The following is a 24289-nucleotide window of genomic DNA, read 5'->3' as shown; positions in this document are numbered from 1 at the left end:
ATACTGCTCATGCTTAATGTGGCATTTCAACTGTACCCAGTTAGAACAGCAGCATCTTAAATCATCTACACAGATTATTTGATTCCCTACATGCTACCTTTGTATCTACTTAGAAACAACCTGAAGTCAGTGATCAAAACTTCCATTCACTGTGATTAATAATTACAGTAATTTTAAACAGCAGAGAACATATTTTATAACATAGCTTAAAAAAAAGTTACACAAGGCACTAAGTATCTTAGGCAAAATATTTTTCTGAGAGCAAATACTGTAATGACAAGAGTGTTACAAACAGAACTAATTCTTTTCTGAGGAAATGCCTGTGATTTGTTTCTCAAAAGTGGCATCTTGAAGTCTAATTATTATTCTCTATGAAATCAACATAAAAACAACATCAAAGCCTCTAAATAGAAATAAGATACTTTTGGCTCTCTGGGGAGTCATGCCTTTTTATTTACCTAATACAAACACAATGAACACTCCTTCTCAAAAAAACACTATGCTTCATCTGTAAGGACAGCCAAAATTCATTACAAAATATTTCTCTTGCAGTCCAGAATATAATCAGGACCTTTTTCCCCATGCTGACCACCACCCAGTGTATAATACTTTTTCCCAACAAAGCAGTTGATCAATAAACCAATAAAATTATTTTAAGGTTTCATAAATAATTCATGACTGCATTTTACACAGAAATTGCCTCCTCCTCCAAGTGAAATATTAAATTTACTTTTCAAGAAAAAAATCAGAGATATTTAAAAGTGATAAAAACAAAACAGTTGTATGACAAATATTTTAAATATGCTGGATTTTTTTAACTATGCAGTGATACGAATCAATGCAGGAACCCATATAATTTAGCTGATCTGTTTTTAACCTAAGCAGCAATAGTACAATATCTTAAAAATGAATTAGCACTGGTGTAATCAATCACATGAAGTTTCTCTTACGATATATGTATATTTTATTTTATTTTTGTAAACAGCTTAATTTAATTTTCTTTGAATCCTTCTCCTCTTTTAATTTCAAGTTTAATTGCGCTGCAATTACAAATCTTCTCTGTCATGTGCATAGTAAACCTTTTTCATCTTTGTCACGCAACATATTGAAGTTAGCATATGCAACTTCTTGATACAGACCTTGAAATAATAACCTTTGACAGTTCAACACACTAGGAAATGAACTTTTAAAGGTGACCCTCAAAACCAATAGGAAAATGAAGCTCACTTCAGAAATAAATGCCATGTATCTCCAGCAAGTAGGTAGTAGAAGAGAACTACATTCTAGTTTATCATTACTTCTAGCACTACTTCCTTGCTGCCAAACAACTGCAAATGTATTGTTCTGCAACATCACTGAATGGACTTCGTACATTTCACTGTGTCAGTCTTCTGGTGGTGTAGGAAACATATTTCTAATTAAACCTGATTTACATTTAGCTTTCCTAAGACACCCTAAGTTATGCCTTACCAAGACACGGCTTCTGCGTGAAGTAGCCTTTTGCTGTTCAGCAGCTGGCAGAAATATATGGGAGCCACAGAGGAGTATGCAGTCAGCAAGGAATCACCTCCGTGGCTGATAAAACCGCAGGTGTTGAGAGTACCAGTCAAAAAGGAAAGATACGCGTCTAGAAACATTTGTCCAATCAATCAACTGTTACTGTATTGTACATTTTTCTTCAATACCAAGGACTGATTTTTGTTTATTCATATTGCTTGGGCTTTTGCAAGCCTCATCAATGCTATGGCAGATCGTAGAACTGGCAAATGAACCTTGACGTGAAAGAAGAGAGGCAAACAATAAGGAACAAGTTTTCCTATTGGTCCAGATACACGGGGTTGCACAGTAGGACTAGGAAGCAAATGTCCTTGCAGGTGAGATTTTTCATTTCCACAGCAGGCAAAGTGAGGTATTCAGTGCCCTAAGGATCTAAGTATAGCAGCAGTAAAACTTATTTTTACAGTCTAACATAGTTCCACTAGCCTATGACTTTACAAAGAACAAGACAGCACATCTAGGTTTTGCCAACTGTCTTTCTCTCATTACCTGCTTTTGTTTCTCTGTACTCAAATAAATCACAAGTTCACCAAACAGCCAAATTAAATTAACTGAAGACAACACACACATATCCTGAGACAGTTAAGTTGCCTTTTGAATTGGATATACATATTCTAACTTACATCCTCCATTTGCTAAAAAATAACAGAAAAATTCTGTTGCCGTGGATAACTGATTACAGTCAGGTGAAATTTACTCAGGTCACTGCCATCATTTAGGGAACGCACACTGTAATTTTCTCAGCTGTATTTAATGAAGGTTTTAGTTTACAATAAAATTTACACTGCACTATTTTGCTACTATTTTACTTACAATACTGTTGATTCTAGAGGAAACCAATCATACTTTAAGAAATACATAAGAAGCTTGCTACTAAAGACTACCAACAAAGAAACGGAAAAGGGTAGAAAAATGGTTAAAAGGGGAAAAAAGGTGAAAAAAAGCAAGGGAAAAAAGAGAACAAAGAGAAAAAAAAGGAAAGGAAAAAAAAGGAAGAAGAAAAAAGAAAATTATAAACCTTGCAAGAGAATTCAAGACATAATATTTCAATGGAACAAGGTCTGCAGTAATATTACAAAATAGCATGTGGAAATTATCTATGCTACTGTTGCAAAGTATCTAATTTGGTTTCTAAGTAACAACCACGGGAAAATCAGGAGTAACAATATATAATACATCATTTTACTTAACAAGGATGACATTCAGAAACTTCATACCTTAAAAAAAATCAATTTCTGTGTGTGTGTAAACAAACACACATAGAACTATTTTAATATGCATTTGATTAGCAGCCAAGTATAAAACCATCACTAATTCTAAACAAAATCAGAATTATTTTAATTGTTCCAAAAAAAATCATAGCAGGAATATTAATCCTATAATACAATTTACTTACAAAGAAATACCCTTGAAATGGATAAAGTAGAATTATGATTTTAAAGCCTTATATAGTAGATATAAATAAAATAAATGACTTTTCTAAAAGCTATATATGAAATATATATACTGAAATTAGGTTTTCCTATTTATGGAGACATGAAAAGACTAAGTCAGTTAAATATTAAAAACTCAAGGTCTTCTAAATAGTCTGATTTACTGCATTGCCCTAAATATTATGCCACATGTTCAACAAAAAAGCTTCACAGTCAAGAAAAAAACTCTATTTTCTTTATTTCAGTTATGACACCAAAGATAAACAGCAGAGTGACAAAATTAAATGACCAACAGTACAAAAACTCTGGTATTTGTCACTTTCAGGCACTTTCATAACTCTGAAAATAACTGAAAACTCTGAACACGGTTCAACTGTTTATTTGAAAGGAAAAAGTCCTTTCCTTCAGGAATTCAACTTTCTAAAAATTAAGTATGCTTTTAAGTGAATCATCATTCATTTTAACTAGAAAAGCTACATTATGATGAGCTGGGCCCCAAGGAGAAATAAGAAATCTCAAATGCCATCACAAAATGCTGAAGGCAGTCACACAACAAAAGACCTCTTCAAAATGGTATTTTTAATGAAGTACATACAAATCAAGTTTCTCAAGTAGTTTAACAAGTTGCTAATAAATAAAATAGCTGGTAATTTCTAACGATGGGGTTATAAAGAACTTGATTCTCCTAATCTTTCTGGAAGGCACCAGGTTCCTGGCATAGCTCTATATACTGTGTGACTCCTCGAGGAGATAACCCAGCGCAAAGAGACCTGATCTCAGTGAAGCATCAAACCACCCTTTGCGTGTCATTGTATCAGCACACTAAAGGCAATGAAACCAACTATCAATGGCTTAAGCCACAGGTCACGATACACAATAGGGTTTGAATGAAGAATGTCATACTCAACCCAAATATGCTTTAGCACTGAAGAGAACAGACATCGCATCCTTCAAAACAAATACTGAAAATTAAATCTAAACAATATCAGGGCTGTTTTTTTAGATCACCAGCTTTCATCAGAGCCTTTATAGCTCTGGCCCTCATCTCAAGCTCCAGAAGCTCCAGCTGCTGTGCTGACGGCTGAACATCTTCTGATGGAGGAACGGCTAAGGTTGCTGTTTTGGACTCCTTTGGGCTGGACTCTGCCAACCCTAGTATCTCATTCACGCTTTTCTCAATGTCCTTCTGAAGGTCATCTATCTGACCGGCTCCACTTCTGACAGTGTTTTCCTGCACATCTGGGCCATCTTCTTCATTGCATGGGCCTTCTATGTCACTATCATATGCATCTGCATTTATGCTGAGGACATCACTATCTTCTCCCTTGCCTGTAACACAAATGTAACAATCATACAGTTGCCTAACAGAACCATTTTTCTTCCAACTTACAAAATCGCTTCTGCTTAAAGTGGTTCTCTGCAGATTAAGAGAGTGGCAAAAAGATCTATGAATTTAAGACAACTAATTCCTCTTCTTTTTCTCCTCCAACTTTTAAGGCTGATCTAATTTAGACAAGTGTTAATGCATTTTTATGCCAATTTAGAAGAACATGCAGTATAGCAAAGCAGCAGTACCAGGAAAATTTATTCCATCCTGTGGAGTTACATGATCTATTTTCCTAATTAAAATGTCATAAGGTTATATATCACAAGGAAGCCTCTGCAGTGCAAAATTGATTATTTTTTATTATCTTTAAAGTAAACTTAGTTTTCAAAATGCAATTTTAAAAATGACACTTTAAAACTACTTTATGTATTTTAAAAGGAGTGGGACACTACAGCCAGGCACAATACTAAAAATTAATAGAAACTCCACTCATAGGGCAACTATTCATAATCTATCACAAGTATTTCAGACGTATTTAACTCAGTGAAAACACGGGGAAACTTATGGCATTGGTTTTTAATGCTGGCTAAAAGTTGTAGTTTATTTAAAAAAATAACTAGAAAAGGCAGTGCAACAAAATAAAAGCAAAACTCTAACAGAACCTCAGTAACTGTTCTCACAGTTTGGCTACAGAGAGACTATTGCTTTTGACACATTGGCCTCAGAAACTATTAGTCCTTCACCAACCTTTGTATCTGTGGATACTTACAGTAGGATTGGCTCCTCCTTAAAATGAACAATTTATAGTCAAATGATGGTAAAGCTACTGATTCTAAAGGCTTTATAATTGCTTTTGGTAGTACCACTATCCAAAAGTATGTCTGCGTTCCCTGTTAATTAATAATGAGGGTTTAGAGATAAAGATCTGTGGGTTTGGAATACATATAATTTCTTACCACAAAGACTCAAAGAAAGTTTACATTCCCATGTAAGCTACTTTAGTCTATAATGATCGTCTATATATCAAAAATATTCTTTCTTTAATATATACTCAGACAGCATGGCAAACCTGTTTTTTTTTTTTAATTTTCTTTATTTCTCCTTTAAAAATATGGGGAGCATGACGACAAGGGAGCCAAATTCTCAGTACTGTACACTGACAGGACTAGTGGCAATGGGCAGAAATTAAAACACATGAAATTCCATCTGAACACATGTAAAAACTCTTTTACTGTGAGGGTAGTCAAACACTGGAGCAGGTTCCACAGAGAGGCTGTGGAGTTTCCATCCTCTAGCTGACCTGCTTGAGCAGGGACTGGGTTCGATAGTCTCAAAACACCCCTTCTAGATGGCACTAGATGATCTTTAAAGGTCCCTTCCAACCCAAACCATTCTATGATTCTAACATAAACAATCCTGTGACTCTGATTCTTAAAATTAGTATATTGACATCTGGCTTTAAAAGGTTCTCTTTCACCAAACTGTTGATTTTTTTATTGGAATTGCTAGTTTCATCCATCCATACCTTTGGTTCCCGAACCTCAAATCTGCAAGGCTAGAAGTACTGATTTGCAAGGATTGCTCATCACAGAATCATAGAATTATTTAGGTTGGAAAAGACCTTTAAGGTCATCAAGTCCAACCGTTAACCTGGCACTGCCAAGTCCACCACTAAACCGCGTCCCTAAGCACCACATCTAAACGTCTTTTAAATACCTCCAGGGATGGGGACTCAACCACTTCCCTGGGCAGCCTGTTCCAGTGCCTGACTACCCTTTCAGTGAAGAAATTTTTCCCAATATCCAAACTAAACCTCCCTTGGTGCAACCTGAGGCCATTTCCTCTCATCCTATCGCTTGTTACTTGGGAGAAGAGACTGACCCCCACCTTGCTACAACCTCCTTTCAGGTAGTTGTAGACAGCAATAAGGTCACCTCTCAGCCTCCTCTTCTCCAGGCTAAACAACCCCAGCTCCCTCAGCTGTTCCTCACAGGACTTGTGCTCTAGACCCTTCACCAGCTTCCTTGCCCTTCAGCAACAAAATAACCAATATACCAGAAATCCAAGCAAGTACTTCCTCTGTGAATTGCTCTTTTTTAATATCAGGCAATCAGAATCTTACTGACATTCAAACTATAATTATCAAACTAATTACCTTCCTATCACTGGCTTTTTTGATCAAGATCTTCACATTTAATGTTTTACTGTTAGAAAACTTCTGGAAATATTTTTTTATTAATTCTTCTCAATAAGAATGTTCCTTTGACGTGGGTTCCAGATCCAATACAAACAATTCTCTCCCCTTTCAAAAAAGAGTAAAGCATCTTTCAAACTACATTTTTAGAAATATTTGTTTTACACTATGAATGTTTCAGTGTCTTCCTATACAGAAAATATTTAAAAATGCAACAAAAAAATGTGAAACTTTTCTTGAAAACACAAGTGTGAAGTGTAAACCCCCCCCATCCACATAGTGATTTTTATTTTCTTCTTCAGTTTTTGTGCAAACCCCTCACACTAGGTGGAAGTTCTGTACAAAGATTAGCAGTAGAGTATGGATTAGAAAAATTAAATTGTTCCTTGTTCAAAATCAGTTTAATCAAACAACCTTAAAAGAGACCACTTCTACTTTTAAAGGAAAGACAAATAAGGCTTTAGAAGAATATTGCTCTTCTTTAAAACATTTTAAAATGCCTTTTGGTACATGCATGCATTTGGTTTTAATTCATGAGCAGTGCAGAAAAACCTTAGGAAAAACCTATTTTTCGTGGGGTTTATGACATTCCTGCTCTCCTGATGATGTGAAAAAAAATCAATATTGACTACTAAGAAAGCTATTAATGCACTTTCTCTGCTTAAAAAACAAAACAAAACAAAAAAAAGGCAGGAACGCAGGAAAAAAGGGAGGAAGGGAAGGAGGGAAAATAATTTTTTTTCTGATAAAAAAAAATCTCAAATTGGTTTTATAAACAATGGTAACGTTTTAAAACATAACTGCAAGGGTTTTATTGATTCAGGGTTAAAAATTTTTTTACTATAGACACTTAAAAAAAGATATTCAGATATTCACTCTTGATCACAGGCTATGATTTGTCACAGCATTTAAGTCCCGATTCAGGAATTCTGCATGCTACCCTGACTGAGAATGCACTCCTGATTTAGGATCTTACATAGTTATCAATCCACTACCTCATAACACTGGTTTACTGGACTGCAAAAACTGGCCATCATACAGCTAAATACAGCACATATGGGAACATATACAGCTAATGTATGTGGCACCTCCAACATTCTAATCAAAGCTGACAAGAAAGTAAATTCAACTCTGGAAAACATAAGATAAGCTATATAGATAAAGTTTACAGAGAACTTTTGGTCTTTGTTTTTTTTGTAAAATAAATCATGATTTTCAAGCAATAAAAAACTGAAAGCCTAAAACATAAATGATTCTGAAGGTATGAAAAATCCTCCTCACAGCAGTGTGTGTAAAAAGTACTCATAAGAGATGAACATACCAGGGCCTTCTTCAATCCTAACTAGTTTTGCCCTGTTCCTACTGAAACAGTAACTTCAAGATTAATGTTTCAGTTTCAGATGCAGTTTTACCTACTTCCCACACTATCAAATTGACTTTGAACACTGTTTTCAACTTTACCTTGCAAGACACAATGTGAAAGATCAAAAGAAGTGGGCGTCAATAGGATTAGGAAATGGAAATTCTTCTGCCTTGCTGCATGGCATCAGTCAGTATTTACCTAACATGCTGCTCAACCAAGCAGCATTTCCATGGATCAAAAAAACAGGTGCATCAATGGATCATAGTTGAAAGCCTGAAAGTTAACTTCTGAGCCTGCTCATTCTAATTCAGAGAAACTGACTTTGTACTGGGTCTGGCTGGGATGGAGTTAATTTTCTTCACAGCAGAGTGTTTTGGATTTGTTTCTGAAACAGTGTTGGTAACACACCAGTGTTTTGTCTAGTGCTGAACAGTGCTTGCTCAGCCTCAGGGCTTTCTCTGTTTCTCGCTGACCCCATAGCAAGTAGGCTGGGGGTGGGCAAGAGGTTCAGAGGGATACACAGCCAGGACAGATGAGCAACTGACCAAAGGGATATTCTCTACCATATAACATTGTGCTCAGCAATAAAAGCTCAAGGAAAGGAGGAAAGTAACTGTTATGCATGCTGGGGCTCTGCTTTCCAGGAAGTGCCTAAAAATGTGGCTACCAATGGGAAGTAGTGAATACATCCCTTATTTTGCTTTGTTTCAGTGCACAGCTTTTGCTTCACTTATTCAACTGTCTTTATCTTGACTCATAAGTTTTTCTCAGTTTTGTTCTTCTGATAGTCTCCCCCATCCCACTGGGGGAGGAGTATTTGAGCGGCTGGTGACTGCCTACTGCTGGCTGGGGTCAACCCACCACAGGATTCCTTTTGGTATTGGTCACACATTAAGCAGAAACAAAATATTAACAGTCATTCATGTCTGTCCCAGAATTAGTATGGACCAGGAAGCTAGGCAAAGCCACCTTGGGTTCCATTCAGAATTTAGAGCCTCCAAAACTGTATACTACAGTGTTCATACAAGCTCATAGGCCTAAAGATGCTTAATTAGCTGATGGGCTTTATTTCCCTCTTTTGCAGTTGTAATTTTACCCAGTAATAAAGATCATGGTTGGCATTTCTCATTATCTTTTTCATTTTGATAATTTTCACTTCTTCCTTCAGCTACAGTTGCGAAACTCATTTTAGCACACTTAATTCCATTTTTTAATTTTATTTTATCCACTTCTGCTTATCCTCTCATTCTCTCTTTTTTCCCCATAGCATCATAGGCTGTAGCTCAGCAGATTGATTAGAGTTATATTTTTACATTTATATTGATTACTCAAAAGCTCTTTAAAGCTAACATCTTGAGTGGAGCCACCGTTATAGCCCAAAGCCATCAGGATACTCTGGTTGATTAAGTCATAAAGAACAACAATGAAGCAATCACCTGCAACAGTCATCAATTCCCTTTGATAATACAAAAGTGGAAGAAATCTCCAGGAAATCTGTCAGTTCTAAAGTCACTCCATATAGTACAACAAGCAACATTTAAAGCATTCCTCACAAAGCCATAGCTACCTGCTCCTAAAAGTTTTGATGCTTTTATTATGACTCTTTACTTTTGTGTTTAATTCCCCTCACTAATTACTTCAGAAAAAAAAACATGCCTCACAAAGTTATTCCAAGAGACATCTTCTAGACAACATTCTGAATTGTGAAATAGAAGCTGCAGGAAGCAAATAATGTTAGATCTTCACAGAAGAGAAATACAGCTTATAAGAATTTGCAGCATTCTTTGATTGGAAAAGCTATTTCTGATGTTACTGTATACAGCTAGTCCAAACGAAAATAAATAGACGGAGACAGAAACACCTACAATTCTAGTGCTTCATGTACAAAGTAATACTGGCAGTTGCTATATGGTGCTGATTTAATGATTGGAATAAAACAAATACTGCTGCAGGTTAAGAAAACTGTTTCCTTATGCAGCAGGTACTCAAATGTGTACCACTAACTTACCTCCTTTTGCATTTTCTATTCTGCCAATCACTGTAGCACCTGAATGTCTCACCCACTACATTTTGCATTTAAAAAGAGCAAATATACAAGACAAAACATTCATCCTCAGAGATTCAAAGATTTGAATGTGTACTTCCACTGGCACTAACTTCAAGTAAAACGTGCCAGTTATCAGGAGTGGTGGGTGTTAAGCACCATTCTGTTGGACCTCAGCTCTGCACAATCAAACAACGCAAGGTATCATATATCAAGACTGAACAAAATTATTAAATTTCAAGAAGTCCTTTGGCAAACAATTATTATAATGGATTTCTATGAATGTCAAAACAGAGTATTGTAGACTCTTATGATCACCTCAACCGAAAGTAAAACTAACTCTCAAAGAATTCAGCAACTGGTAATAGCAGTATTAGCAATCACCTATATACCAAGAAATTGAAATTACTAAAGTTCCTCTTCATCTGAAAAACTAGATATGAAGAGCCAAATGAGCCTTGCAAGAGCTTCAGTCATGTTCCAGAAGGTAAACTAGAAAACTTTGAAGAGGTGCAATTTGCTTCTAGCCACAAAAAAACTCTTCAGTGTCACAGAATTAAGAAAACAAAGTTCCTACAATGTCTTCTTCAATGTTCCCCTCTCCTCTTCTGGAACTGGGCTCAAGGGAGAGGTTGTAACCCTACACCAGATGATTTCTAAGAGGATGATTCTCTGTGATTGCAGCTACTGTTCAGAAGAGAGCTATCAGTAAACTGGAATTAGTCACTGCCCAACATCAAGAAAACAAAATTTCAGCTTTCTCCACTACATACCTTGTTTTGATTCCTGACCTTCCAGCTGGTTGTCTTCTCTCAGAGAAGAAGTAGAGTCTATACTGTTGTCCTGTCTAGAAACAAATAAGAAGACATTTTAATCTACATCTTTTACAATTTAAGATAACTTTTCTAAGGAACGTTTACTTTAACTAAAGAAATTATGTGGTGGTAGGCCAACAGGCCAGCTACAGTATGAATAAAGGCAAAAGGAATGCACAGAATGCTAATCTAAGCACTTGGGAATGAGCTTTTTTTTTGCTTTGCCTAGCGACACACAAGGATAAAGCAAATATTTCCACTACACCCCAGCCTTTCAGAGTAACAATCCTCACTGGAAGCCTCTCCCTAATATTAGGAACTTTTTTCTAAAACTTAGAATAAATTGTCACACAAATTATTTGAAAAAACTATAGTTTCAGTTTCATTCAAATACTATTTACTGTTTTCTTTTGAAATTAAGGAGCTATTTTCATGAAGTTACCATCACCCTACGACCATCCACCTCTCCTACATCACAATCTCATAGTTTCACAAAGGGCAACTTTCTAAAATGAAATGCAATGCACTTTTAAATTGTGTTCAGTATCTGCATTTCTCTATTTCTACTATTTAAAGATTTCTACCCTTGATCTGTAAGGTTTCGACTGCTTTATACAAGGGATAAGGAAGATATACTTTTGTGAAATGTTCATGTCATTCAGACGTTTCACACGTACTAGTTACATAAACTGTGAAAATACTGTGAAATATAAAGGAAGGATGGCAGAAGGACCCAGAATCACAGGAAGAGTTCAATTGCCATGTTTAGTGAGCATTTTGACAGTAGACTTGCCAATTTCCTACCCTGAATGTTGGTGTGGCATTGATTTCATACATATCAATACAGAATCAATGCAACTGTCCTGCCTGTAGGAAGTAAACAGCACTATAAAAAGGATAGCAGTATTCTGGTATCTCAAATGTAAATATAACAACTTTAACAACTTGTTTTTCAGTAATGGCCTGAAGGCTTTTCCTAAAATTGAATACAGATCTATTTTCCCCATGCTCTCAAAGATATAATTTTTTTCAGGTGTCCAATGGCTACATCAGGAGGGAGAACACTGTAATGCTTCTAGCCATCTTGGTCTGAGAGATAGAGTTATTGTGATTGCTACTTCCTTTTCTGTAGTAGCAAAGGTTACAAATCAACAGACTCTTCTGTTTCTCCCACTTTTTGTACCCATTGCAACATAAATGTATATAGTAGCATGCAATAATTGATTAAGGAGAATGCGTAGCTGTTTTCATATACACACAGCACCTGAAAAAAAAACTTTTTAAATGTTCTACACTTTAAGTAAGGAAATCCCAAGAGAAATGGTTACTGTTCAACGCCATTATAAAAAAACTACTGTGATGCATTTTTCTCAGAATTCAGTGGTATGTATCCTTTCAGTCTGATTTCCTACATGGTCAACTCAAGAAGTATTCTCCCAACCTTTTCATTTCTGTTGGACTTTCCCTTCCCAGGCAGGGCTGAAAGAGAAGGAATGGATAAAAACTAGATCTTCAAATAGCTATGCTGAGCAGGAAATTCTGTATATACAGCTAACCCCTTTAGAAAATTATTTAAACTTTGCCTCTTCACAAACAGAGAGAGTTTGCTCATTTATTTTCTGTTCCAGTCATCAGTCTTGTACTACAAAGGCCAGAGGTGTTGCAAGATGGATTACAGCCCTCACCTGTTGGATGTAAAATAAGCCCAGAAATTCAACAAATAAAATTAGGTCTGCTGTATGTGATGCTTCAGACATGTTAACCAGAGTCTCAATCTTCCCCGGACAACGTGACATTACCATGTTTAATTTGTTAAGTGGGTCAAGCAGAGGATAGGCTGTGAGGAAAAGTTTTCCACTCATACACACACCCATAAGGTCAGAGTTAACCAAGACCCACCCCCATTACCACTCCCGTGAGCCTGAACAACCTAGCCCAGGAGAAACACCTTCTCAGCACTCACCATGCCAGGCTCCAGACCACAGCTTAGAACCAAAGCCTAACTGGTCCTCTGCTTTGAGACAGTGCCAGACTCCTGGGTAGCAACATTTCCCCACCCACCTCCATTACCGGGTGGGGTTAGGCCAGATGCCAGCACAGACCACCAGCTAAATCTGTCCATGATGCTCTCAGAGCACACCTTCCCAGAAATTTCAGGCTTTGCTCTCCCGTCACTTGCCAAGGCTTATCACACTCAGTGCTCCGTTGTATTGTCCTGTCCATTAGCTTATGCATTTAATGGTGTGTCACTATAAGCACAAAGGCTCAGTGTGGAGCAGAGGAAAACTGCAAGCAGAGGACCCCTAGTAACTTCATCAGTGCAGCAGGATCACCCTGCCTCAGTTGCTTCTACAGTTGTGAAAGGTGAGGAACCAGCCCATTTTCTGGGAATGAAACCTTGTAAGAGCAATCAGCTAGAGAAATCATCTTATAGGCTGAAGGGCATTACTGTCTACAGGAGCAAGGGGGTCTGTATAGGATGCTGGGGAAGAGCATTTCAGGATTGCATAAAACGTACTGGTGGATGTTTTTAAGGGGAGTGTAGGAATGTGTAAGGCAGCATGGGATGTTTAGAGGTAAAACCAAAGGTGGGAAAAGGGAGAGACTGAGCCAGATTGAGAAAGAACAAGCATGGGGGAAAACAGAGGAAAAAAGAAGATAAAGGGCCAGCAGAGCATAAACAGGTTGCTGGTCAGTACACTTGTCTGGCTGAGCCCTGGACCTGATCACCACAGTCTGTCCTGCCTTCTTATTGAGCTCTATTGCTATACTAACTATTTTTCCAAATGAGACAACACTATTCTCTGTATATATGCACATATGTGTGTGTGTCTCAGTGCCAGCAACTGCAAAGGGGACCATAGGTCGTAGAGGCCTGCAGGACTGTGCTGCCAGAAACTAGACAGAATGAAAAATGTGCACAGTTCCTCAGGGAACTTCAATGTCATACATCAGTGTGTATGCAGATGATTGTAATTCATCAGCAAACCTCAGGCTAGTCTAGCCAGCAAGTAGGATGAGACGTCTAGGAGTCAGGTACCAGATAAGACTGTAAGATCAGAGGCCAAATTCTGAGTGCCAGCTACTGGGGATGATCACAGGTCTGCACCAGCTATCAGAGACGTCTGTGAGCACAAGGAGGTCTGAGTGGCAACCGGAGTGGAGATGCAAAACTTGCAGACTTGTATGTTTGGGTACCAGCAACTGGAGAGAGCAGTGGTTCTGGGACCAGTTACTGCTCAACAGATCTGGAAGGATCCACTTTTTTTTACTTTATTTTTTTTTTTTTTTAAGCAGCTCCTAACGATTTGTTATACTTAGTCACTCAAATCTTGACCAAAATAAGGTTGTGATATATCCTGCTCATCACTAAGAGCAAAAGCTGCTTAGGCTTCCCCTACCCCATCCTTCCTCACACATAGACTTCATCATTTTGAACTGAGTAGTCATCTCTGCACTGGACTGCAATGTGTCACTTGGGAAAGTCTGATCTTGCACAAATAGTACCCAGGCAAGAAATTTCACATCTGTGGTATCACCCTGAGCTCCATTGTAATTCCTCAGTGAAATTTGGCAATCACCCCTTTGACAGAGAACTCAGAGTGACCTCTATGGTTCAAACACTGGCTATGAAATTACCTACACCAATTTAACAGCCCAGAAAAAAAAAATTATCAGTTGAAAAATCACACATCAAAACTTGTAAAGTTTCCTCCTGTTGCCTTGACACTATCGCTGATTACAGCAAAACCACATTCCTTTAAAGACTACCTACTGTCAGCAGAAGAATTTTTAGAACCCAAAAGTACTTTTACAGCACATTTTACTCTTTCAGAATTGATTAGATTGGACCGTATTGCTGGTGAACCTTCACTACCTCATTTAATAGGCAGGCATTTTGCACCATCTTGTGGCCAAGAAGAAGCATTTCAGTTCACAGTTCAGTTTTGCTCTCGACTTGTTAACCTTGTTTAATTTGTTGGTAACAAATATTTTTTCCCAGTGAATCTATACTGCAGTACAGATTTAAGAACGGGTAGCACAACATCATGTCTCCAAACAACGAGAGCAGAAGATACGCTAATCTAAAATTAAGGCACAGTATGCAAATTTAATATCACTCTTCTTTCATGCCATGCCAGTAAGTAACCACAGTAACCTAGAACTCCCTTCTTTTTATCAGTCTTTAAAGAGACTCTCCCTCAGGGTGACAGTTAAGTTCAAAGTCACCCTTCAAAGAGATAAACTCAGCATTTTTTTTAATGGAATAACACTTGCACAGTGTATTCTTTTCAGCAGAAAGAATCTAAGTATTAGAGTTTGTTGATGTCCTGGTTTTGGCTGGGACAGTTCATTTTATTCCTAGTAGCTGGTATAGTGCAGTGTTTTGGATTTAGTATGAGAATAATGATGATAAGATACTGATGTTTTAGTTGTTGCTAAGTAGTGCTCACACCAGTCAAGGACTTTTCAGCTTCCCATGCTCTGCCAGGTGCACAAGAAGCTGGAAGGGAGGACAAGCAGGACAGCTGACCCAAAAAGGCCAAAGGGCTATTCCATACTATATCACACCATGCCCAGTATATAAACTTGAGGGAGTTGGCCAGGGGCAGTGATCACTGCTCAGGGATGGGCTGGGCATCGGTCAGCGGGTGGTGAGCAACTGCATTGTGCATCACTTGTTTTCTTTCTTCTTTTATCATTATTATTATTATTTTCTCTTCCTCTGCTGTCCTGTTAAGCTGTTTTTATATCAAACCATGGGTTTCACTTTTTTTTCTCTGATTCTCTCCCACATCACACTGGGGCAAGAGGGGGAGGGTGAGCAAGCAGCTGCGTGGTGCTCAGTTGCCAACTGAGGTTAAACCACAACTGTTGGTGACAAATGCCGTGAATTTGCCCTATCCTAGCTTTTCGTATTGGCATGCTCCATAGGAGTGCAATGCTTACCTGGGGTCATGCATGTGGATTCTGTACAGAACCTATTACTTTCAGGAATTTGCATAGCTGTCCAAGAAATCTGAGTTTGAGGGTGATTTGGTACCACAACTTCAGCACATTATGCAGAGTGCGGTAAGACAGCAGCACAGGTTAGGAAAAGGGGTACTGGTCAAAGGAGTGGATGGCTAAGGATTAAGACAATAGCACTGCAATACCAGTGAGTGGGATTTCAAGCATCAGCAGCAACTGGGGTTGGAGAGCAGCAGGAAGAGTTTTGTGACAGAAAAAAATATCTTAATGCTGGACTAGAGGACAGTCTGACAACATGAGATACAGTCATGTTGATCCTTTCTTTACAAGGCTTTTAACTGTCATTAAGAAACATTCACCTAAATCTCTGGAGTGAGGCTGGAGATCAGTACCTCTGCTACTCTGACATAAAGATGATGTACCTTCACAAATTAAAATTTGCCTTTGCAGTTTCAAGTCTAAAAATATTTCTAGAAGTCCCAAGTCCTCATAAGCTTCCTGCAAATTTTTGTTCCAAGGGTAGTTTTCCATGACAAATGAGAACTAAAATAATTAACAGCAAGCAATTTAAAAAAAAAAAAAGAAGAAAAAAATCCATAGGAAGTAGTGCTCCTCAGAAAAGGTATCCCAAATGACAGATGCTAATCCAATAGTTTAAAGCGCTATGAAAGGTCCATCAGTCCAATTACAGGTGAAGTCTGAGGACACCACGGGAACAGAAGACAGTGAACATGATGCCAAGTGCTAATGTATCTGTTCAGTGGCTCATGTAGCCTGTTCTTTCAGTGATTCCAAATGGTGAGGATAACCAAATTGTCCTAGAAGGGTAAATATCAGATGGCAATTGCATGCTTGTGATCAGACCAGTACCCAGGAGCAAAACATGCTAAACCAAGGCAAGCTTTTAAACTGCTAACCTTTCTAAAACAAAACAAGCAAATACTGCACTCATGGCTGCAAAGCAGTAACAAGCCTATAAATTCTTGAAAGAGTAGATATTTAACTGCAAATGTTCACACAGTAAAAAAAATAAGCACATTAGATTTTTTCAAAGCAAAAGATCATTTACTCACATTATACACATGAACATATGATCACTATAATGATATTAGCATGCTTGTTCTTAATATGTGTTTTATTACTACAGCAAATAATTTACTTTCAATCTTTCTGTTGGAGGGTATTTAAAATGCCAATTCAGGGAACAGGAAAGAAATAGTTCAGGAACATGCTAATACCTTCTGAATGAGATGGGAAGAATGCCTACTTGGTTTTGCAGGACAGTAGTGTCTAACTCCTTTCAATTAAATATCTGTCATTTAGTTGGAAGCTCAGTATACAGCAATTATCTTGGTTTAATGGTATTCCATTGCAGACAGTAACACAGAAACAATAACAAAAATCTGAGAACTGCATAGTTAAAAATCTACACAGCACTCACAAGTAATGAAGCGTATCTATTGTAACAGCGATTTCCAGTTATTGGCAAACATAGGCCCTGCTTCTTCAGTTCTTCTGCATGCTTATTCCAGGATTTCTAGTGTTTAACTCAGAAGAAGCTGGTGACAAAATAACAAAGTGTTTTACATGCTAATGGAAGTATCTGAAGCTTCTACAGAGCTGAAATTTAGGAAAAGCCTCAGGACTTCCTGTTCTGGTGACAGAATGAGGATATGTGCATCAGAAAAAGGCAGGTTCAATCTACAGTTACAAATGCAATACTATTGAAAAGCTTCAAAGATTTGAATTTTGCAATCTTCCCTGTACCTGAAGAAACTTCTCTAAATCCCTGCTACTTTTAGAAGGTACACACAGGAAGCAGGTCTTTAGAGACAGATAAGTATTTGCATAGTTTGGGAAAAAAAAAGACACACTACAAACTATACCCTTTTAAGAAGGCCTTCATATTTTGATACACTTTTAATTTCTTCAGATGTATTGATTTCAGCTTTCTGGATTTCTATTGATATATCGATATTGCTGAAGGTATAAGTTTGTAGATTTTTTTTTTTTTTTAAAGAACAAGGATGAAAGAAACAAACTGATGTTTCAATCGGTTAACAGATTTTTGACTAGAGTAAGACTTGCTATTTGCATTTTCCCTTCCCACATTTACATGTCCATGAAAACAACTAAGACAAGTCAGACTTAAAACAAAAAAGCTTTAATGTTGCATCATTAATAGAATGCAGAAAAAAGTAGCCATGTACAAGAAAACCACAAGTAATAAAGACAAACTATGAAGATCGAACAGTCAGAATATAAACAAAGAAACTGTCTTTTTCATTCTGAAAAGTCTTTTCTCTTCCAAGGGCAAACAAATTCACCCATTTAAACTCAGATGATAATTAAAAACATAGTAATGATTACAAACAACCAAAGTTTAGCTCAGCAATGCAGTTTTCACTATTTCTTCACTGTTGCATCTTTAGCCTCCCTGCCCACTGACTGACTTGTTGCTGTTCTGGCTGAAACAGTTTTCTGAAGTTTTGCAAACTTGCATTTTTATTTATTTACACACAGGTTGCAAAAAAAGTTGACCTAAATGCCCAAAGATTACACCTATTTAGTAAAAAGGGCTTGTGACATTTTGCAGCTGTAAAAGCATAATATTATGCTACTTACTGAGCCCTGGGCTTAATGATTAACATAAACCCTTAATTTTCCTCGTTTCACTTATTTCTTTGTATCCTTTTATTTCTGTCATCCAAACAGCTTTCCTTTTGTTTTTTGTTAAAGCTAGCACATAGCTGAACCTCTAAGCCAAGGTTCTGAGATAGCACCTTTGTGTGTAGCATACTATTTTTTAACCCACTGCATTAAAAGGAGAAGAAAAGCCACAATTCCTACACCAATATATCCTGCCTGACCAGTTTGGAGGGGTCTGAAATATTGAACTATCGGGATGAAGACAAAGATACAAAAACCAGGGACACCTCAACCATTCTGTTCATCAAAGGAAGCAATCTGCTCTATAACTTTGATCAACATCTCTTAGTTTCTTTTACTTTTTTTTTAAAAACATAATTTCTTCTTGATTTTGCTCAGTTAATTCTCACATCTGTCTCATCAGTGATGTAAGGTGACCTAGCTTTGTCACTTTTTGATAACTGCAGTAATGGTTAAAGAACTTGGTCAGTTTTAATTCTGGTGTAATTCAACACAGCTATGTGAGAAGGCAGACAAAACTAACTCACTTTGGTTTATTCACTGCTTATGCCTGGAATATTACCTGTACAGTGTAAAAACAGTAGACTTTCAAACTGCAATTCAGATCCTATAGGTGTTGTTTTCCTGAAACTTTCCTACTGGCCATGGGCAAATGGGTTGTAAAGTGTCTTCAGATACCCTCTAGTTAAAAAATGGTAAATCCTGCTTGCTTTCCTTATTTTGTGGTTGTATTCATTAATTGACAATAACAGTTTCCCCCTTTTAGTTTTTTTTACCAGATCAAGTCATTACTTTATTTGCATATAAGCAAGACTTTACTCAGTCTACTGTAGCTGAGGGTCATAAATACATGCCTCAACAGTAGCTTTGAAACACCTTAGAGCCACAGAGCTCCCTTCCTGAAATCTAGCAGCACTAATCCTGCCATATCTCTTTAAGACAAAGAATATTTCACGTATTTTGCAGTAGTAAAGAGTTTGTGAATTAGGCCTTAAAAAATCGTATCATTTCTCCAGACATCAAACTCCTGGGGCATTTTTCATAGCTTCCTTAGCCAACAAGTTTGTCTTCTCATTCTATTTAGAAGTTCACTGGCAAAACATTGATCACTTAACAGAGACTCCTTTATGTAGACAGACCTGATATTTAGTGTATTTTGTAGTTTTTGTATTTTTAATTTTGCTTTTTTAAATAGCCAGCAGAGGGAAATGTCCAAAATAAGAAAATTAGTCCACATAAATGGGTGTACTGATACCATTCACAGATCATATAGGCAACAAATAGCAAAGGGGGAGGGACAGAGTCACAAATCAGCTCCAAATGGAACCCCAGGAGAAATAGTGTCAGAGAGTATAAAATTGTATCGCACGAGAAAAACTGAAAGATCGCTTAACTTAGTATCGCTCCATTTTCTAGTATATTTGTATGATATACAATGACATGTGATCAAAGAAAATTACTTCATTCAATAACTTCATAAGTTGTTCTGAATCAAAGACAGGATCAGAAACTAGGTCTCTCTTAAATCAAAACTACTGACCAGAATGTGAAATTTGGATTACTATCACTACCTTTCCCATCCATTTGTTCCTATTTAGTAAATCTAGATGAACTAACCAAACCAGCAACTAAGAGGTACTTTAATCTGCCCAACACTGGTGTATTGTCTTGAATTGTCTCACAGGTTTATTAAGTATGATCATTTCTCATGAAAAATCCCAGTATTGTTCAGTATTCTTAAATTAAGTTTTTAAGTGTTTCGTCTTTTACTCACTGACTGACTGATTCACCTCCAGTCTTGTCTCCTCCATCTGCCTCCTCGTCAGTATCAGAATCAGCTCCAATCTTGCCTAGATATACACAGTTTCAAACATGAAAATTTAGGCAGGTAATGTAATTAATGTTGTATAGTTAGGCTTACTCTTAACGATTAACTCTATTGCAATAATCAGCAGAAGCGTTTTTTTTCCCAGTTAAAGTAGATGTTCAAAAACTGGACTTACTCAAAACCCAAACCCTTATTTCAGTTACACTGTATTACCAAAAAAACAGAATAGCTATTGCTAGTACAATACTATAGGCACTAAAAATAAAGCACAGAAGACAGGATTAATAGAAGGTACTTCGCAGCATCCAAGACTCAAAGAGTTCCACTTAATTGAGAACCGAGTATACGTTTACAAATAAATTCTATAGCCCTTAAATATCAAGTGGAAGTTCAATAAGATACTGAAAAGCTGGAATATCACACCCTTAATCAAAGTACATGAGCTGTGTGTCTCAGCAGAGCAGAGGGATCCACCAAGAATCCTTTAACTAAACCAAATACTCTAGTGCAATTGCTAATACAATTGACCTGGTATTGCAGGATGTCAGATTTCCCTTGCAGAGAACCAGGAGGCAACTTAATGTCAGTTTACCTGAAATAATGGATTTCAAACAATACTTCTACACTCCTAGCTTTGGTTTTTCCACCAAGTCAAAAGTTTTGTTCTTAGTTTGGGTACTAATGAAAAGAAGATTATACTACTGTTTTCTGAATGTGTCCCTAATAGCTTCTAAATCAATGGTCAATTTCATCCAAGCTTAAAAGCTTAAAAGATCAAAATCAGCATATATATATATAAAAAACACACTAATATATACTTATTAGTGTGTGTGTGTATATATAAGTAGCTAGAAATGGAGTGAAAGTCCAGTTTAGGGGCAGACTGTTCTTTGGTGTACAGCCATGCCTAGAAGTTTCATTCATACCTTCAAGTATCTTCAACAGTTTTTTTTCAGATAACATCTCCAACTGCTCCAAGCAAAGTCTTTTGATTTCATCCATGGAACAGTTCTAAGAAGACAGATAAGACAGACCACAAGCTACTGAAAATTTCCAAGGACAGAATAATTATGAATGGTTAGTACTCCAACTATGCTGATTGAAGAGCTAACTCAGATTGCAAGTCCCTTCCCTATTCTGACCTGCATTGATGCAACTATTGAAGCACCCAGTAGGTGTTTCAGTTTTGACAACTACTAGAAACAGCATGTGTGTCATTTTTTCTGAAAAATTAAGCAATACACACTATCAGTTACTTGACCTATGGCTTGGTGTTTTCACTGCAGCTGCAACACTGAGCAGTAGAAATACTGAGCTGTATGTGTGAAGCATGGAACAACAACTGTAGCCCTGATTACTCCTAATTCTCCATCACTCAGGAGCAAGTGGATTGCATAATTGAGTCTGCAAAGACCAGAGCCAGCTGTTGAATCCAAGTTCACAACTGAAGCAAACACTGCTATTGATAACACACCAACAGTTGTGTATCATAAAAAAGAAAACATAAGAAATATGTAAATTGTGATCCATTTCTCATGCTTGATACTACCACACATTGCCACAGATTTCATGGGTATTCCAGTTGCCTTTATATCTTTCATACTACTTGGTGTCCTCTTGGTGAAATAAAGTGATAATTTCACACTTTCAAATGAACTATGATACCACGTACAAGTACCAAAATTAGAAAGTGCTGAGTATATTGTAACATTCATGACCCCAGTGTAGGTTTGTTTCTACACCATCAGGCAAATTCCTTTCAAACTCAGTAATGCCATTGCCTCCAGCCACTCCAGACTTCTCCCAGAGATGAGAAATGTATGAGACTGTATGCAATTCGTTACATGCTTAAAATGAAGAAGTCCTGCCTCACTTATATGAATAATATGACTCATAAAGATAAAAATTAAAGACAAAAATTTTAAAACTCTTAACAAACATCACACAAATGGCATTTTACCTGCAACCTCTTCTTCTGCACAGGCTGCTGGCCTAATTTATTATTACCAAGTCCTGCAGTGCACAAGACTCAAAAAGCATACATTAAGCCAGTAAAACTCTAGCAATACTACCCCTAAAGTCCACAGAAGTTACAGCTTCAGAAGCTGTTAATCAAGAAGGCATTTTACTGCCTTATTTCAGACATTAATTTAATACCATACAAAGAAATTCAGCTGACATGAACAGAAATCAAACTTCTATTAACAAATCAGCATATTTATTAGTGAACAACACTACTGAATTTACTCCATGCAATTATGAAACTCTTTCTGCATTTAACTAACCAGTACAGATAGTATGAAAATAAGCAGCCTGCAGTTCAGCAGTGGCTGAGCAGTGGAAAAAGGAGTAAGCTGGAATAGCTACATGAAATCTTAAAAAAGTCTCACTTTCAGAGACTTGATATAAACTTTATTTAAGACATATACCGACAGCTTTTAAGCTGGAAGTCCACTAGGCTTGAGAGATAAATGTGCTTTGTTACACAAACATTCAAGCTCGTAAAAAGTATATAAATGTAAGTGTATTTCAGTACCTTTAAAATATCAGGCAGCATCTTCTGTAGCTTTTTCTCGCCTATGACACAGAAACACTGTTGAAGCATTTCTTTTTTGTCTGCAATGTAGAAACTGACTGGTTTGAGTGAGACGCTGAGATCTAATCCTCCTTCTTCTATATCACTGGGCTGTTCAGCTTCTTCTACTTTTTCTCCAGATGGTACATTGCACTTTTCTTCCTAAAATCAAGGAAAAGAATTACAAATTTCACATTTTGTGGTGAACAAAAGAAGGAAACTTACAGCTTCATTTGTGCTTGCAATAATTTTCCCTTCATAATTGCAAGGTACATCTTAAGGTAGACTTCTGAGCTTCGAAACAGTGTTTTAGTTTGCAAGGTAACTGCATTACAGAAGCTACATTTTTGGTTACTGAAACCATTCTTATGCTAGGGGAAATTTTAAAAGCTTCGAGAGGCAAAAAGTACTTTTACATATTGACTGGAAAACATTATCTGCAAATACCTAGCTGCTGCTTATACATGAAGGCATGCTTTAAGGCAGAAGAAGTCCATCTCTGATTTGCTGTACAATTAGATCACTAATGTCATAATTTACGGCTACCCTGCTAAGAAGGAAATTGCCATACAATTCACTGCATGGCACAGTCTTCTGAGAACAGAAGTGGGCTTCGTATCAGAAAATACATCTTCCATACATCAGTGTAAGACCTCTACAGTTAAAAAAAAAAACTAGCTAGAAATACATTTTGACAGCCCCACGATTCACTCAGGAGTGCACATTGTGCGAATTTTTGTACTCGTGCACCAACACCTCCTAGAACAGACTCACAACCCTGCCAGCACAAGCACCACGACTGGGGTCACCGCTGAGCCTCTGCCCCTCACCTCTTACGCCCGGGAAAGCCCAGACCGGTCTCCCCGGGAATTGCACGGGGAGCACCTGGGCACTGCCCGCCCTCGCCCCGGGTGCCTGTGCCCTGCGCCCCCCGCGCTCGCCGTCCGAGTTTTCTCCTCTATGCAGCTGCACGCTGACAAGTTCTGCCTGAACGTAACCGGCCCTCTGCTTGCCCCACAGGTCCGGCGAGGAGCCAGCCGCAGCCCTCCGTCCGAGAACAGGGCGCAGCCGCCTGCCCCCCGACCCTCACGGCAGCGGCAAGGGCCAGGCCTCGCCCGCCGGGGCGCCGCCGCCGAAGGCGGGCGCGGCGGTGAGAGGCGGGTGGCGCCCCAGAAGGCCCGGGCGGGCCCGAGCCCCGTCGCGCCGAGGCTGAGAGGGGAAAGCAGCGGCCAGAGCCGCGAAGCGACCGCCCGCCCCTCCTTCCCGCGCTACCTCCAGGGCACCGTGGCTGGACTCCGTGCTCCGCCGCTTCCTCTCGCTGCCAGCCGGCCCGGAGGCTCCTTCCGGACAGCAGGAACGCGAGCGGCGCCGCTTCTTCTCCTTCGCAGACCGCCTGCCCGGCATCGCCCCGCCGGGGCCCGCCGCTCCCCTCACATCCGCGCCGCCGCGCCGGGCAGGCCCGCGCCCAGGCGAGGCGTGCTTCCGGCAGAGCCCTGATAGGCCGCCTCGCGA

At 38.2% G+C, this 24289-nt stretch overlaps 1 protein-coding gene across 1 annotated transcript; it reads right to left on the bottom strand.

Annotated features, from left to right (window-relative positions):
• Window positions 1-2169: 2169 nt before the first annotated feature.
• Window positions 2170-24256, bottom strand: CAAP1 (caspase activity and apoptosis inhibitor 1). Its single transcript, XM_082335623.1, has 6 exons — window positions 24050-24256; window positions 22739-22939; window positions 21129-21213; window positions 20149-20224; window positions 10692-10765; window positions 2170-4319 (listed from the first exon to the last, which is right to left on the bottom strand). Exons 1-6 carry the CDS (start codon window positions 24179-24181, stop codon window positions 3976-3978), a joined length of 912 nt encoding a protein of 303 aa, XP_082191749.1. The 5' UTR covers window positions 24182-24256; the 3' UTR covers window positions 2170-3975.
• Between the last annotated feature and the right edge of the window lie 33 nt (window positions 24257-24289).

Source organism: Platalea leucorodia, assembly GCF_965183815.1.
Source record: "Platalea leucorodia genome assembly, chromosome: Z".
Classification (NCBI taxonomy): domain Eukaryota; kingdom Metazoa; phylum Chordata; class Aves; order Pelecaniformes; family Threskiornithidae; genus Platalea; species Platalea leucorodia.
The sequence above is the reverse complement of the archived record's forward strand: the minus strand, read 5'-3'. Positions and strand labels throughout refer to the sequence as shown.

Coding starts and splice junctions, on each gene's coding strand:
- CAAP1 (XM_082335623.1), bottom strand. CDS start 24,181: ATGCCGGGCAGGCGGTCTGCGAAGGAGAAGAAGCGGCGCCGCTCGCGT. Junction 21,214..22,738: donor TGCTGCCTGATATTTTAAAG/GTACTGAAATAC, acceptor CTGTCTTCTTAG/AACTGTTCCATGGATGAAAT. Junction 20,225..21,128: donor ACTGTTGAAGATACTTGAAG/GTATGAATGAAA, acceptor GTGTATATCTAG/GCAAGATTGGAGCTGATTCT.